General features: G+C 41.4%; 1 protein-coding gene across 1 annotated transcript; it reads right to left on the reverse strand.

Annotated features, from left to right (window-relative positions):
• Positions 1–6,801: 6,801 nt before the first annotated feature.
• On the reverse strand, positions 6,802–11,336 carry LOC116294448 (uncharacterized). Its single transcript, XM_031702040.2, has 3 exons — positions 9,902–11,336; positions 8,960–9,074; positions 6,802–8,590 (listed from the first exon to the last, which is right to left on the reverse strand). The coding sequence occupies exons 1-3, from the start codon at positions 10,217–10,219 to the stop codon at positions 8,133–8,135; spliced, it is 891 nt and encodes a 296-aa protein (XP_031557900.1). The 5' UTR covers positions 10,220–11,336; the 3' UTR covers positions 6,802–8,132.
• Between the last annotated feature and the right edge of the window lie 6,922 nt (positions 11,337–18,258).

An 18,258-nucleotide genomic window follows, 5' to 3' on the forward strand; every position in this document is an offset into this window, starting at 1 on the left:
AAGATAGGGAATAGCTTTGTAATATTTCCCTAGTTTTAATTTTTTCAGCGTTTTCCGTAGACTTTGCGGGGTTGGCTCTTCTAAATGGTCTATGATTTTCTTCTTTACTTCGTTGTCTAAATATACCGGCCGATGACCTTGAATGTGACTCATCCAGTCTCTGAAGTATTTTATTCTTTTGTATGGGGTCTTCTTACGGCCTCCATTAGCGTAATACTGCTCTTTGGTAGCATTTGGTACGGCATTACGAATATTCTTACCACATTCGTAACACTGTGCTGACGTGTCGTCTTCTATTTGCATTTTCTTGTCACAACAAATATACTTATTTGGTTTAGTAGGTACAAACTTGGGTTTCAAGCACTTTACACAGAAATCATAAACAAACTCTTTACATTCTTCGCACTCCATATATAGACTAACATATTTGCGCTGTTGCCCCCAACCACACTTGGAGTGGGGATTGTCCGTAGGTGGATTTTTGACACGGGTCTTGCCCGTGTTGAGATTGCGCTGGAACCCCCATTCCCTATACTACTCCCTTCGAATGGGAATCAAAACTACTTTCCTCCTGCCAGAACAAAGACGATTTTAAGTTTGCATTAGACTTGAATCGTCTCATGAACAGCGGTATTGCTAAATCCAATCCAATTCAAGTCCTCGTTCTTAGAAATCTTGTGTCGAAACTTCTAAAAAAGAACAATCACCATTATGTAGACTTGGTGAAGGATATTAGTGGTCTGTTTCGTAATGAGCTGGGGCCTGCAAACTATGCCATCTTGTCTGAAATTTTTGGACTAGCAAGAGTGACTACCGCTTCCAGTCATGCAAAGACACAAACGCTTGATCCAGGGATTAATCAGTCAGCTTTGTCCAGTGCAGCCACTTTGTTCAAAGGGATGCCAGTAAACGAATCAAGTGACGGTGCTAGAGCTTTAAGATATATTCAGCCTTACTTGAACAGAGATGGAAAAGTAGTTCTTCTAGGAAAGAGTTGGGACCCAGACGTCAAAAAATGGAACCAAGAAAATACGCGTCCTATTCCAAGACGAGATGTAAGCAAAGGAGACCCAGATGATTTTACCGCCCTAAAACGGTTTTCAGATGCCTTGGTCTCCTCCGAACAACTCTCAAAAACTGTTTCGGTGCATAATTTTGTTTCACTCACGTCACATGAAAAACCGACAGTAATTTACTGTATGTGGCCGACGCCAGACAGCGGGTATAAAGCACAACATTTGTTGAAATACTGGGAACATTTGAGATTTCTCGCGTTTTACGATGAAAATGGGAAGCCTAGACAGCTCCCCATAAATCTGATGGGCTTTTCCACTGATGCTGCTGGTTTTTCTTTGTCAGCCGCTATCCACTTGATGACGCCAAGCCACAATGAAGTCAACAAGGGAGTAGTTTTTCTTGGTCTTGGTGAGAGCGACGAACGATTTCTTGCTCCTTACTTTTGGTCCCTTCCTTCCATAGCCTATCTTGACTATGATCATGCACAAAGATTGTTCCTTAAAAACCTCAAATATCAAACGCGTGAGCTTACCTTTTGGAAAGATGGAAAGAAAACTACTCGGCTGGCCACAGTCAATCATCTTCAAGATCTTCGTAGGAAATGTGAAGAGCTAGGAATGGATTGTGGATTTAACGCTATGGATCTTGTTCTAATCTATTTCTTTGACCAGAATTCCGACGCATGTGAAAGACTTTTCACCCTACGAACTGCTGATCTTCTTGATGAGTTCATCCCAGGCTCACAGGCAACAAGCCTATATATAAGAGCAGTTTATCATCTTATAGAACCGTTTAGGAAAGCTGACTTTGGATACCCAGGAGATGTACAGTGTTCAATATCATGTGCCATCACGATCTTACGTCTTTGGAAGAAATGTCTCGAATTACAGAAGCTGCGCCTACATGCAAATCCTGGTGCTAAACATGATCCAGCGAAAAGAGGACATTTCATTACTTATGGATGTTACTCTTCAGCAGAAGTTTTGTTTGCGGCTGCAACCGCTCACCAACTAGCAATGTTCATGCATTTCAAAGATCTAGGCCCATATTTTGCCTCGCCAAATCTTTCAGGCACAAAGACCACTGAACGCATCATAAGCGAAATGCAAGGAAAGACCAATGAGATTCAAACACTCGACGCCCAGCCATCTTATGTTGATATGCTGCACAGAAGTTCCAGCGTACAATACAACTTGAACGTGAAGCAAAAACTTGCAGGAGCTGGAATCAATGTCAAGTCTAGTTCAAAACGTCGCCTTCTTGCATTTGGATTTAAAAACAACAAAGAAGAAGCCTCTAAAAAATCTGGTTACGACTACCCTGCCAGCTACAGTGACTTTTTACTGGAACAAAAAGAATCTCACCGCAAGGGAGTAAGTATGGGACAGAAATTATTTGAAACCTACATGCCGTCAGCATGCGTAGAACTTCTGAAGCGCGCTAAATCTTGGGAAACCCCTTACACTTTTAAGCACCCAGACAACATGATTATAGCAAAGAATCCCGTGAACAAGGATTACAACAAGCTAAAAGAGTCTTTCTATAGTGACGAAAGTACTATCAGCAAGGAAGTAGAAGCAGTACTTGAGAGTGAAAACGACGAGAGCGAATGTGTAGCAACATTACATCTCGAACATCGCGAAGACATTGACTCCAGTGCAGCTGAAGAAGCCGAAGACGAAAGTATGGAGGAATCTAATCTAAAAAAGCAGGATAAAAAGTGGAAAATTTCAAAGCGTGATACGAAAGGAATTACCATGATCCATATTAGGCAAGCAGTAAAGCTTGTTTTACCAAGGGAATACATATCAAGATCGAGGAACAAAAGACATGTAGCTGCTAAGTATCTCCCTAGAAAGGCCCCATTAAATCCTGAACACAACATCGTAAGATTCTGCGACATTGCCCTTAAAGCAGTTGTCAAGGGGAAGAAGTACTACGACATTGGAAGAATAGAAGCTATTCAATCCTTCGATGGATCAGACGTGGCTAGCTTTCAACTAAAGCCCAATGCTTCAGTGAGACTTAGGTGCTCCATTTATGATTATGATGATGATGAAGAAGAAGAGATGTATGCCATTAAAAATGAAGTGATCCTTACTCCATGGAAAAGTGCATCCTCTGTTCTAGGCCCTGTTGAGCTTTTACCACATGCTTCCGTAAAAGGCCTTTTCACCCTCCATTTCAATTCCCGCAAAATGCTTAATGACATGGGATTCTCTCAACGCCCTACAGCATGTAATCCGCCACAAGCTCTGCATGATGATGAAGAAGATGACGATGAAAACAAATCATCTAGTTCAGTTGAAGATGGCTTCTACGAAGTTGAAGAAATAACTGAACGCAGGTTGAACAAAGATGGTCTTTATGAGTTTAGGGTGCGTTTCAAAAACTATGGTCCGGAAGATGACATGTGGCTACCAGCTTCTTCCTTCAATGGTGCCATAGAATTTTCCTCCACGTCAAGGTTTGGCAGAAAAAGGAAACATGTAGTAGATCCTTCAAAATATTCTCAGGAGCCACTTCATTCTAAGCAACGAGTCGAAGGAGATATTAAGAAAACAAACCACAAGAAAAAACGTCAAGAAAAAAAGCCCGTCTGCAAGTTCGAGAAAAAAGTGCTTGAGCCGGATGTCAAAAGAAGTGCAGACATCAAGACCCAATCATCGCGGAAACGAAACTCGGTTCGGCGCCAAACGACGAAGGAAGATAAAGGACATTTATTCCGAAAAAACTTAACCTTAAAGAAAGGAAAACCAAGTAGCACAAGAAACGTAACATTCGTTGATGAAAATGATATTCCTCTTTTGGTAGATAGCTCGACTGTATCGTCCTCTTGTAGTATAACACGAAAAAACTTCGAAAGTTCTGATATCCACTCCCAAGAAGACGAAGATCATAGTCTCATCGTAATTTCTGATGACGAATGTGAGGCATTTGACAAACGAAACAGTTCGGAAAAGAAAGTTCGTAATCCTCTAGGAATGGTTGATGACGATTGTGATGTTCTGGATAAAACAACAACCATCCGTAAAGGTGACGGATTCATTCATGATCTATTGCGCAACGACGATAACTTCAGAACCCCTCGACGAATCCTGGCCGAAGCACACATTCCGCCAGTGGATATATCACTAGACCTGCCATTCGTAATAAAAGAAAAAGAAACAACATTCACAGACCCTTTGACGTTGCCTTCCATCCCACCTAAGTCAAGACTAGAAGATGCTTTAAACTGCTTGAGGAATAAAAAAGGAAAGGAAAATTTTGCAATGTGCATCGATGGCTTTGGAAGTTTTTCTATGAAAGGATTGTTAACACTGCTAAGATACCATCGCATGATAGACCTAAAAGACGAGGTACAGACAGAACTAAGGTGGATCGACGATACGTTTACGCGATATCCAAAGCAAGACCGCGATATGGTGATAAAAGCACTATTAGACAGATGGAATTTAGAGGAAACGTTCGTTGCCAAGTCATCGGACTACTGTATCACGTCTCAAGAGCTATCAAGGCTTTGTGGCGAGAGATATCTTTCTGATGAAATGATTCATTTTTTCATTCAAGTGTTTTGCCAAAGAGCAAATAAAGCAATATCCAGGGACAAATTTGCTCTATTGCCATCGTTTGTTACTGCCAGAGATGTCCAAACAAATATTTTATCACGAGTGTGCAGGATATACAACATTAAAGACACTGACGTCTTCTTTTTGCCTGCCCATATCAGCGAATGTCACTGGGGGCTAGCTGTGTTTTATGTTGAAGAACAAACAGTACGTTGTGATGATGGCTTGCACCTCCCTTTGTCCGCTGCATACATCAAAAGTTGCAAGAACACCCTTAAAACACTGCTTGACTTGTCTGGACGTGTAGGAGTTTCATCCAAAGAAATGGAAATTTGAGCGTTTTGTCAGTCCCATGCCAGATCAGCCCTCAAAAAGTAATAATAACATTAAAAGAGGGCACGGAAGTTGCGGCGTGGGAGTGGTATGTTGTGTACAAGATATATGCGACGGAAAAACTGAATTCCAATGGTCCTTTAATGAAGCACATCATCTTAGAGCAAATTTAATGATTGATATCGTAAAATACAGTCAGTGACTTGGTTTTCACTGATGATCCTTGCTATAATGACTGGGTCTTCTTGGTAATGCACCTTCTTCTTCTCCGTTCGTCATCGATTTAAGAACTTTGCCTTTCCTGGCATTCTAATTCGCTAACAGTGACTGGGTCTTCTTGGTAATGCATCTTCTCCTTCTCCGTTCGTCATCGATTTAAGAACTGTGCCTTTCCTGGCATTCTAATTTGCTCACAGTGACTGGGTCTTCTTGGTAATGCATCTTCTCCTTCTCCGTTCGTCATCGATTTAAGAACTGTGCCTTTCCTGGCATTCTAATTCGCTCACAGTGACTGGGTCTTCTTGGTAATGCATCTTCTCCTTCTCCGTTCGTCATCGATTTAAGAACTGTGCCTTTCCTGGCATTCTAATTTGCTCACAGTGACTGGGTCTTCTTGGTAATGCATCTTCTCCTTCTCCGTTCGTCATCGATTTAAGAACTGTGCCTTTCCTGGCATTCTAACTCGCTTACAGTGATTGGGTCTTCTTGGTAATGCATCTTCTTCTTCTCCGTTCGTCATCGATTTAAGAACTTTGCCTTTCCTGGCATTCTAATTCAATTCGCTCACAGTGGCTGGGTCTTCTTGGTAATGCATCTTCTTCTTCTCCGTTCGTCATCGATTTAAGAACTGTGCCTTTCCTGGCATTCTAATTCAATTCGCTCACAGTGACTGGGTCAGGTGGAATTTGGTGGGAGAGTTCGTTCCCAGGCTATTGGACTACTGTATTATGTTTCAAGAGTTATCAAGGCTTTACGGCCAGAGATATATAAACCGTTGATTATACAACATAATTCAAGGAAATTTCTGCATGTAAGGGCTTAGTTAAGAAGTTAAATACGATAGCAAAATTTAAGAGAAAATCGAAGAAAAACGGAAAAATAATAAGAATTTCGAAAAAAAAAAAAAGAAGAAAGCTACGATGTATATTAATTTGCTTCGAATTGAACATAATTCAAGAGATTTTACATAACTGTATATTATTCAAATTGTATTGATAAAACTGTATTCGAATATTCTAAGACGATTGTTAACGATAAAGGGTAGCTGGAGTGAAGTTACTAAGGCCGTGATTTCGATCTGTATTAGTGTAATACGCTCATTAATGGCTTCAGTAGGGCGTAAAATTTTCCATACTGCTTTCTTTTGTGTAATTTGTATTTGAGGATTTAATGCCTTAAACATACTATTAAGCATAACTTACAAATACGTATATAAAAATTGTTTCTTTCTTCTTGTCTGTCTGTCTGTCTGCCTTCCCTCACTCTTTTTCATCATTATGCTTTCTTGAACTAAAGACCCCCTCCCCTACCCCCCACCCCCCCCCCCCCCCCCCCCATAAAAGCAAGTTAAATATTGCGTTAGTGTTACTCCATTGAATACCCTATATTTTCTAGCGGAAATATAGCGATTAAGATGCTGGCTGGCTCAAACACATTGCACGAACGAGTCCTGGCTGGCAAAATCATCCTTCTCTCATTTCGCTGCTGGCTGGCAACCACTAAACATTTGATATTGCTGGCTGACTAATATAATCACGGTCTTGCTGGGAGTGCGGAGAGGGTAACTCTCTCCCAGCGAAATTTTTTTTCACTCAAAAATGAAAGAGATAAACACTTATAAACGTTCTAGGTCAATTTAAATACAAAACCATAAACTTGCCCGTCGGGTGCTCCTGTTTAATATCAAATATTGATAGATTTATTATTTATCATATATAATTAACAATTAAAAGCATGCAAAAAATTCTTTTTAAGACTTCGAATCTTCAAATTTATTCCAAGGAAGTTAGACTGGTACGACTTCATGGTACAAAGGATTGTGGGAGATCTAAAAGCTTTGCCACTCCGCCTGACAAATTTAATTTAAAAACTTTAGTGGAACAACCCAAGGACCACGTACGAGTTTATACCAGTTTTGTTTTAAATTAAAGATCAGAAAGGCGAATTAAAAATGGCTCTTAATTAAGATATGCATGCTGCTTATCTGTTCTTTGAAAATTTTCTTTCCAACTGTTAATACAATAGTTTTTGAGGGCGTGAAGTCTTTCCAATTTCATACCACGCGTATAATTTTCTTGATTTAGGGAAAGTCCTTTTTTCCTGGGGGGAGGGTTGGGGCTTCATAGGCTGGAAAGGTCTTCAGTAGAAATCAAATAATCTTATTCCCAAAGGAATTACAATAAGTGGTCTGAAATGAGAAAACATTACGCCCACCCTGAATGGGTGTATACAAATGTATACAAATTAGCTTTCTCGTAATAAGCCTGAAGCGAGATGACGTTTTACCCCCGACTCTATACCATAATAGTTTTTAAAATTCTTTCATATTAAAATTTTTTGATTCCTTAGAGAATACTGGAACAATAGTCATAATTAAAGAACAAAAGCCATGTGAAAAGGATTATGGTCTAGAGACGGGGGTAAAACGTCATCTCGCTTCAGGCTTATTGCGAGGCACAAACCACTATAAAGTAATATTTCACTAGAAATAAATGGGAAAAAAACTGAAATCACATTTTTTTTTAATTTAGACATGTTTCGAACAAAGAAACAATACTAAGTTAAGGAATGTAGCTACAAAATGAGTAAATAATAAACAATAAATAGAACAATGTTAAGTCCAGGAATGTAGTTAATTAACAAGAAAGAGATAAATTAGTATAACAGACTTGTTGGTTAAGTGTAGCCTGTTTCTCTTAGTTGATATGTAGGACTTCTTAGTGTTAGAAGAGTCTAATATTTCAAAATATACAATATACGTATAGAGACTTTGCACCCGATCACGTGATGGCAGCCATGACAGGACGTAGGAACAATAGAATCTGGCCTAATCTAATTTACATGAGAAAGAATTCAGTTTCACACGGGAGAACGACTCTGTTGTTGTGTCTCCTGTCATGGCTGAAATCACGTAAGAGTGCAAAGTCTCTATTGGGTCTTACTCTTCCTCCGACCCACCCCCATCCCCACCGACCAGGTTGGTTGGGTCTTACTCTACTCGTACAATCCAAAAACATCAACACAATTAGTACCCCCATTGTTTGTCTCGCTGAAGTCTCTCAAGTCCTGCGCAAACCAGATTCGATACTGCTGACCTGTCATAACATACAGTGGGCTCGCTAATTTGGGGAAAATCAGCTCAGGGGAAGATGCGTTACAGCCAGGGAAATTATAGACCTTATCATTATGCATGAAATATTTCCTTTCTGGCAGCACTATACTGTCACTACGGGTGGTTATGATAACACTCATGTACATATGGTTACCGTGTCTTCCAAGGCAACCCCAGTTATTCCAGCCGTTAGCATTGGTGACGTCACATGTTATGTTTCCTCTGACGTGGACTAGTTTCATCGTCGATAGAAGGCCGGTCTTCTGGATAACGAACGGGCTGAAGGCGTCGTCACGACTTCCAAAGCATAGCGGAGTAGTGTTAATTTTCACCCAGTTGGCTGTTGAAGGAAAAAATAAATCGTAAAAACTCTTCAACCAAAAGTAGTATATTCTCTGCGATGACACTACATATGAATATATATGAGAGATGGCGCAGTAGCCGACAAAATGGCTGCTGTGTGCCCATGCTCACTGCAGGCATCTCGCACCACATTATGCCCAGGGCCGTTGGGCAGGTTACGCACAATCTTGATGTCGTTAGAAGAATGTGTGCAAAGACAGGATTGGCTGTAATTTATACAATGCAATGGATTGTGGGATCTATTGTTATGTTAATTTCATGTTTTATTTCACGCACTGAGAATAGTCATCATCATTTGTAACTGAATATATCAGACGTTTCATAAAAATTAAGAAGTAAATCTGACCTTTTTCGCAGGTTTTTCCAGCGTACCACGGAGGACAAAAACAACTGTATTCGCTACCTCCGGAATTCGCACTACACTTGCCGCCATTTAGACATGGTGAGCTGTGGCAAGGATCCTACGACAACAACATTTATAGTTAATTACAATAGTTTAATTAAGTTCTTGGCTTTAGACAAATATATATAGGCTTTATACAAATATAATTTTAAAAGCCTAATGATGTAAAGAAGAAGGATTGGTTGTTTTCTAAACACTCAAATAACAGGATATGGAAATAATTCTGCTTTTTCAAAACAAAATCTTGAATATTTTCAGCCGGAAAACTCTTTATCAAACACAGGACGGCATAAGCTGATTGAAACTGAATAAAAAAGTCGACTAAAATGGGGGAGAAAAAACAGATTTTGTTCATAAAGTTTCGTACGAAAAAAATAAACGAAAATTAAAAACCGCAACGCAAGCAGTCTCGCCAAACTTATTGAAGTAAGTTGTGAGGGCGCTTAGGATCGAACTGTGTGGAAACGTCCTACTTCTCATAACGTATCATTAACGGTAAACCACACTTGCTTCTTAATAAACAAATGATATATTTTGCTTCGTAGATAGCCTTTAAAACCTTCAACTGTTATTGATACCTCTACTGATAAAGTCACGCCTAAGTCACAGAACGAAATGGAATTTAGCTTAGTGTTAGGGTTTATAGAGGTAGGAAATGCGAAGAACACGGAGACTAAAAACCCTCGACTGAATATCAAGGGAGAGGCCTAACAAACTCTAAATATACATGTGACACTGAGTCCAGGAATCAAACTGGAGACCCCAGGGATGAGAGGCGAGTGCACTGACTATATTGATTCTCTTGATAGCGAAGAGCGTATACTAACAAGCCAAACTAGCCGCACTTCAGATGAGTACAACAAGAATTACTAGCATGCAACTTACCGTAACGACAAGTTCAAAATGGTGAAAGAAAGGAGTTGCAGCCAGACCATGATGTATTAGATCGGTTGGTAGCAACTGACATACATAATTGCCCTCAATGTTGGCTTCCAATGCGAAGTTAAACGAAACACACCTCTGTGATCTCATGCAAGACAACCCACACTCGATAACGCTTCTGACATTCAAAACGTTAATAAATTCTGAAGACGGAACAGTATGAAATAGATGGGATTTGAACAGCGCGTTTTTGAAAGACGATTTACCGACCGAGCACAAGAAGAGAATACACAACACTGCACGAAACGAACGGTACATCATGTAAAACTCAAAACCCTCCTACAGAGCTCCGATTTGGAGTATGGTTTAGCAAGGAATAAATGTCAAGGAAATAAATGCTCAATTCTATTAAGAGCTAATTGTAAAGTTTGTATAATATATTTTACAACGGCGCAAACGCAGGTAGCTGATATAATATTGACATAGACATATTTAGGATAGTTTACATGTGGCTCGATTAGAGACATACATATTTAACAAGTGCTCACTCCACACATGAATATGGATACAACTACGACTCCTAAAATTTAAGAAAGAAAGTTATTTTCGATAGAAATGGGCGGGAAATACTACACGACGAAGGCGAGCACTACAAACAAAAGCCACTGTAAACTTTAAATATAACATCTTCATGTTGTTGCGAAGTGGGAAAAATAAAATGCTCGAAAAATATTAGTGCAAATTCGATAAGGCTGTGTTGTTGATCCTTTCATTATGACATATGATCTTGGTTCTTTGTATCTTAATGCATCAGTCAACCAATAACAAGTTTTTCCAGTGATGACTCGGCGCTGCCTGGTGGCTACGAGCATTTGCTGTGTTTGTCTATTGACACCATTTTAAATTCCTGTTTCTCCAATTAAGTATAGTTTAGCAGTAACAACAGCTACTAATAGTTCGTTGTACTGTTATGGGATGGACCGCTCTCGGTAGAGCTACTCGGGATCTTTATTCTACTTTCTCTTCACTCTGACTAAAACTAATTACATGAGCTCTATTTATAATAACTTCATGACAGGTGTCATTCTACAATCAATATGATATCATCGCTGTGCCTTGATTGGCTAATGGAAATAGTAAATTCCTAAGCGTGATATCTTATTAAGAATAATACGAGTGAAAATCATAGAACTAAACATAACTTAAACCAAAGATAATATGTGAATATATGGTAAATGTATAGAAAGGTCTACGAGGAATAATTATATCATAAGATTTAAAAGAATAGTGCTAAAATAACTAAGCAAAGGGGTAAAGAGTGTTTAGGGTGTAACCATAGGTGTACATGCTAATGGGAGGAGCTAAGTAGTTTACTTGTAAATTCAAAGCATACCATCATCTAAACTCGTGCGTGATGGTAGCCTTACTGAAATCTTATATCGATATTTTCAATAACTAATTGATCGCTCTTTATCTTGTTTTCATACGATAAGAAATAGTAATTAGAAAACTGATGTCTAGCTTAGTCTGTAAAAAACATTAATTTTCTCTCTCATAACAGTACTATCGCGAGGAAAACCAGTTAATAACATTTTTAATTTTGTGCATGTGCACCAAGAATGGTATTGTTGTTTTGTTTTTCAAACAGGTCAGTTAACCAGTCTGGTTTAGTTGGAACTCTATCACTTCTTTATAGTAAGGTATTCCTTAGTTCTCTACCGATCTCTATCGATGGTTTCGCTAGGGCAAGCCTCAAGCAGCAGTAAGGGGGACTCGCGATCGATGCCGTATATTTGCGGGTTTAACCCGCGGAATTCCGAACACGGGTACAGCAGATTTACGGGATTTCCCGCGGTGTGTCCTTACTGCTGCTGTGTTGGGTACCGCAAACGGAGGTTAAAATATTTGTCGGATATACGATGCATGAATGTAAAAGGTTCACCAATGATTTCTGTGTGATTTGTCTAAGATTCAAAGTTAACATACCTAAGCCGAAGGGTTTCTGGTGTTGTGGTAAAAAAATGTAAATAGAAGATGACACGTCAGCGCAGTGTTACGAGTGTGGTAAGAATATTCGTAATGCCGTACCAAATGCTACCAGAGAGCAGTATTACGCCAATGGAGGCCGTAAGAAAACACCTTATAAGAGAATAAAATACTTTAGGGACTGGATGAGTCATATCCAGGGTTTACGACCGGTATATTTAGACGATGAAGTAAGGCAGAAAATCATAGACCATTTAGAAGAGCCAACCCCGCAAAGTCTACGGAAAACGTTGAAAAAATTAAAACTAGGGAAATATTACAAAGCTATTCCCTATCTTTTGTCTGAAATTACCGGTAAGTCTATTCCCGAGGTTTCTGATATGACAAGAGCCGAGTGGATGTTTTGTCGGCTGGATAAGGATATTCCTTATTACCCTGACGTAATCTACGAAATATTTCACGAAATCGACCCCAACCACCCCCTGTTAGGATGGATTCCAAGAAGATAGTGAATATTACGCGTAATTTCCAGACTGTCGTTCGATATGTAAACGAAATCCCGTCACGCTTTTTTCAAAGTAGATGTTTACTGAGCAAGCTTTCTTTGAAGCTCTTCTTTCGCTTCTTGATAGATCTTTTTGCGAGATTCCTCGGAAAGATCTTTTACGACTGTTTTTTTGTTCCTTATGTCCGACTTTAATTTCTCGTACTTTTCCTCTTCGGCCAGAATAAGCGAGAATTCTACGTCGTCTATCTTTCTGTCACGCAAAGCCTTTGAGACAAGGTCAGTGATCGTATTTACTTTAGCCCTTGACAGAGCTATTGTCGTGTCATGCTTGGATATTTTGCTTGACAACTGTTTCATAATGCCCGTAGCAACAGCCGAGATAATACCACAGACGGCTCCAACGCTGGCCAAAGGAACGCCAACGACTATTCCAGGTCCGGTGAGTGAGGTAGCAACGCCAGTGCCTGTTAACGCCACGGACATGGAGCCGGAAGTTATCGCAATCTTATGTAGCGTACTCCGGGCTCTAACGTATTTCTTCCTAACTTTTTCGTAGTGCTTCGTTTGACCCTCTAAGTAAGCGAGGATTAGATTTGCCTTATTCAAGCGGAAGTTCTCGGCGTTTAATTCGTTAGGTCCCTCCTTAGGTAAATCAGGATAAAGTGGAGGTGCTGATGGTATAACATCCATTATATATACTAATGTACGACGCCTTTGGGAATAACATAGAGGAGCAGCCACATCATGACAGCCGCTGGAATTGGAGAGCATTTAAGAAATTGTATCCCAAAGCAGTAACCTCGAAGTTTGAAAGCAGACCTGACGGGATTTACTTTAAAGAGTTTAATGACTTAGTTTACACCAATAAGGATTTGGAGGAGGGATTGAAAAAGTTACACCCAGATAAGGAAAAACATGAGGAAGTTACCCCAAAGAAACCTAATTTTCCAAGGAATCTATTAATGGCCAAGGAAGATTACCCATTTTACGATGCTGAAGGTGGTGTAAACAACTTCGAAAAATTGGTAACGCATTTAGAGATTTCAGTGGGTAAACAATCGTTTAACGTAATACTAAGAAATATCTTTAAAGAGACGATGTTGAAGCATACGTCAGGTAAAGAGGCCAGGGAATGGTTAGCAGGACCCAACATGCGGTATTGGCCACAGCAGTTAAACTTTGCTATTTGGGCTGCCACTAAAGGTTGTGGTGTTGCCGCGGACATGTTCCACATTTCATTTATGCGGTTTCATGTTGCCTTTACGGTAAGGAGGGTGTTGAAGGAGCTTAACGTACCCCTACCAGGGAATAAGGCATTTGATCCAATGAATAACCGCTACGACTCCGCTGCCCTAGAAAGGTTAATTAACGAGTTCAAACCACAGCAAAAAGATTTTCGTTATAAGGAGGGTAAGACGCATGGGCTGGGTATAGTTTATGTTTGGGGTGCCAATGGTGAGAAGCCAGCCGACTATGGACATCAGGAATATCCAAGTGATGAGTTGGAGTTTAGCGATATGGGTGGTGATAAGGGCAATAATTCATTAATTACTAGAATTCAAACGAACTACCCCGGCACTTGGGATCCGTTCGTGTTAATGAAAGGAAAAGGTCTAAGAAACCTAGCCAGGATTAACCGTAGCATAGAAGCATTCGTGTACTGCATCCTGGGAGCGCAGGTAAATACCCGCAACCCCATTGTTGGATCCCAAGGCGCTTCACAGGAAACGCAACAAGAATTCCTAACTTTATTTGAGTCTGCAATAATAGAAAATGACATATCTAAATCGGTGCAGAGATATCAATTAGCAGTGCAGCAGTCTAAAGTGCGACTGGATTACGCTTTGTCGCCTGGTTGTTGGTTAATGCCCAGCAATTTGGTTGTTAACACCAATTCCGTTGTGGGTTACAACAACAAACTTCAGCGAGCTACTAAGGATATGAAGTTTGGGGTGAATGACGTGAACTCTGATACTACCAAGGGCATTACTCACTTCGTAGAGAAACCAAAAAAAGAGGTAGAAAAACCATTAAAAAAGGTGTACGTGCCGCCAAAGAAACCAGTAAAGAAGGTTACCGAGGAATATGACCATAACCTACTAAAGGCCGGCCTAGCAGCTGCAAGCATTGGTTTGAGCTATTATATATGGCGATGAACAACCCCTACGTAGCTGGAGTAGATTGTGTTTATACGACTTACACAGGTGAGAAAAAATACACCCAAGCATCTTGGGTTGATGTCACGGGCATGTCCGTGAATTTGAACTACTCGGGAAAGAAGTTAATCCTTTGTAGTATTTGCATTGGCACGAGCAGCCACGCCAACGTCGGCTTTCGCTTCCTGGATGCGAACGGTGTACTGCAGCCTATGAGAAATAAGACGAACAACAGGGAGCCTGCGCATTTCTCCGTAGAGCCCAACCCAACCAGCGCCGAAAATCTATCGGTTTGGACTTTCCACATGGTGGCCGATTGCCATGGGAAGGTAAAGCTACAGATAAGAGTAGACGATACGGGAAAGGTTACGGTAAATAGCATAGAAAATCAAAGGGATACAGCTTATAATCACGCTACCATTAGCACCCTTACGGTAATGAGTCTATAGATATATGAACCCACACGCGAAGGAAGAAGGCTTTCATTACTATTTAGGGGAGATTTATTACCAAGGGGATGAGTGGTTTGATACCGGAATTTGGGTAAAGGTTGGGGGTTTAGGATTGGTAATGTGTACCCTTAACGTTAACCTACGTAATAGCTGTAATCTTGGGTTTAGGATAGTAGATGAGACCAACACTCCACTATTTCCATATAGGAAAAAAGTAAATAACAGGCACTCATCACACTTTACGTACGAGGCTTCAAGTAGTAGTAGGGAAAATCAGTCGCCGGTGACTTTTCATATGATAGTTAATTGTCGATACGCGAAGCTTCAACTTCGCCCCAGCGACACCGCAGGAGGTGATAAGTATAAAGGCTTCGTCGTATTTAATGCCGCGACGTTTAAGGGTGCCGTGGTGGACGCTGTTTGGAATCATAAGACCATTAGCACCATGACTGCCATACCTTTAGTTCCGCATTATCAAGGCGGTGCGAATACTATCTTTACTTATCCCCAGTCGAGAACACCTCGGGCGCCCGACGACGATAAGCCCGACATAATACACAAGGATAAGATCAACCCTTCATCTTCTTCAGGAGTACCACCCCAATAGCGACGACCAAGATCCAAATGTTATTCCCCACGAACTTCAACAGTTCTCCGCCGGTCTTTAAGGTCAGGCTAAGAACACTACCAAGCAGCCCAGGAAGACCGGCTGCCATCTTTTTTCCCAAGTCCGTCAGCCCACTGCCTAATTTCTTTACGCCCGCGCCTGTAGCCTTAAGCGTGGATAGGATAACTCCTACTACGCTGGAAATAGCGACCGCGAATGCCAGCGGCACGCCATATTTCACCAGGAGCTTTTTTACCTTTTCCTTGGTGGTAAGCCCCAGCTCCCTTTCCTTACCTTCTATTTGCGTTTGTAATTCCGCCAGTCTTTCCTGAAGGGTTTCTACTTCCTTTTGGGCTGCCTCCCTTTCTTCTTCAGGGCGAGTTTGATCTTCGATTATTGCTCGCTGTCGATCTATTTCGTACTCCAAGTCTTCGACGGCCTGTTGAAGTTGCCGTATTTGTTCCTCCGCCACTGCCTTGTCCAGCATTACTTGCCTTTCTCTGTCGACAGACTCCATTAACTCTTTTCCTAAGCGCTGTAGTTCTACGTCTTTCCCCGCCGCTTCATTTACCGCAGTCTGTAACCTTTTTACCACACCGCTTTTTTCATCAAACAACTTAGTCAACCTAGCTCTAAAGTCTGCAATTTCAGCGGCATGACTCTCAGAGGTTAACCTACTTTGTTTCATGAAATCGTCTTCCAATTCTTCTATTCTACTTTGTAATGCTATGTTATCCTCCTTAAAATCATCAAGGAGCTTAGTGATGCCACCCTCATCTTTGGTTAGCATATCAAGTTGTCGCGTAAGGTCATCGATGGTTATGTTATTTTCCTGTATTTCATTCTTAAGTGCTTCCCTTTCTGCACGTATTTTCTCTAAGTATCTCATTAAGCCTCCAGTCGCGTCGCTATCTTTTGGAAGTTCTTCAAGTTGTTTGCTTTTTTCCTCTTCGACGGTCTCTAATTGGTCGAGTCTTACCCGCTGCTCTTCTTGCATCTTAATTGCGGATCTGAGGGCATCTTTAGTGGCAGGGTTCAAAATACCTCTACGGAAGGCCCTTTGAGCAGCTTCTGTTTCCTTTTCTGTCAAAGTGCTTAGCATCGTCAAGTTGGGCGTTCCAAGCGCATTTGTGACTCCTTTTGGAAGCTGGTTGTTAAGCAGGTGGGAATTCTTCCTTTGATACAGGTTGTGCCATTTTCCCTACCCGATTCTCTAACTTGAACTTGCCCTTTGTCTCCTATTTGGATGTCCAAAAGAGCCAGGTTTAGGCTTGGGTATCGCTCTCTTAGGTCCTTGATGAGGTCCGCTATTAAGTCCGACCGCACGCCAAGGGATTCCATTTGTAAGTATTCTGGAATGGGCGTGTGGGGGTTCTTAGACCTAACTTTATCTCTCAAAGAACGCATAGCATCGCGGGCCCTGACGCCATACTTGCTCAGCAATTTATCAAAAAGGCCTCGGGGGTCTACATTGTCATCAGGAAGCAGGGTTTCGTATTCTTCGTCATTAATATCAACTTGGCCTTCTTCGGTAAGGGGGTCAAAATCCGTTCCTTCTACTTCCATTATATATGATAAGCTCAAAGTTAAATCCCAACGCATTACCTAAGCAGGTTGGCGGACTAAAGGCAGAACGCACCTTTCATCGGGTCACCTTTACTCCTTCTAGCGCAAAGCCAGGGGAGACGCTGTATGTGGGCGTGCCCCGTCTAACGGATAACCTAGTATTGGTTCCTGGTACCTTGGCGCTAAGGTTCGACCTAGCGGTGCAGCCAGATACCGCAGACAAGCGCTATACCGTCAATAACGTGGGCAGGAACCTTGTTTCTAAGATGAGAATCAAGTTCGCCGGGGAATCCCTTTTAGACTTAAATAGGTACGATCTGTACACCACGTATAAGGATCTGTGGCTAACAGCCTTTGACCGTGCACAAAAGATAGAGCAGGGAATTGGAAGCGTTATTCTTCGTAAGCTTCGCAGCGACACCGACCCGGCGCCTACGGACTCCAGCGGAGCAACCGCAGTAGCAGACGCAACAAGGGTAAAGACCGCCTATGGTAGCAAGTACGTTATCCCCTTGGACTTTGAAGTGATTACGAACCATGGTGTGTATTACCCCAGACAGTTATCCGAGTTACAGTTTGAAGTAACCTTGGCGGACACTACGAACGTCATTGGAGGAATGGACAGCGCAATTAGCGGGACTGTTGATCCTTATTCTATCACCAACTTAGAGCTACAGTACGAAACGGTGTACAGCGAAGATTTAGCACGTAGCGCCGGCATGGAATACAGCTCCGGAAAGGCATTCCTTTACGACCACGTAGTGATGTATAAGACGTTCAGTTTCTTGGATAAGACGGATGAGGTTATTAACCAAAGCATTAACCTCCCCCGAAGAAGTCTCACGGGGTTGATGTTGGTGTTTGCCAAACCCTACGAGGCTGGTAAGCGCAACTCCGAGGCCTTTCATAACCCTAACATTACTAACGTCGGCGTGAATATCAACGGCGTTCCAAACAAGGTTTACTCCCAGGGAATAAAACCTGAAGACGTATACAGGGAGGCAAAGCGTAAGTTTGGCGACCAAATTAGCCCTGAGGAATTCTTTAAGGATAAGTACGCGCTGTGGATTGACATGCGCACCATT

The sequence above is a fragment of the Actinia tenebrosa genome, unplaced genomic scaffold (assembly GCF_029948245.1).
Source record: "Actinia tenebrosa isolate PJP-AT-01 unplaced genomic scaffold, QUT_ActTen_1.0 PGA_scaffold7__59_contigs__length_16204524, whole genome shotgun sequence".
NCBI lineage: Eukaryota > Metazoa > Cnidaria > Anthozoa > Actiniaria > Actiniidae > Actinia > Actinia tenebrosa.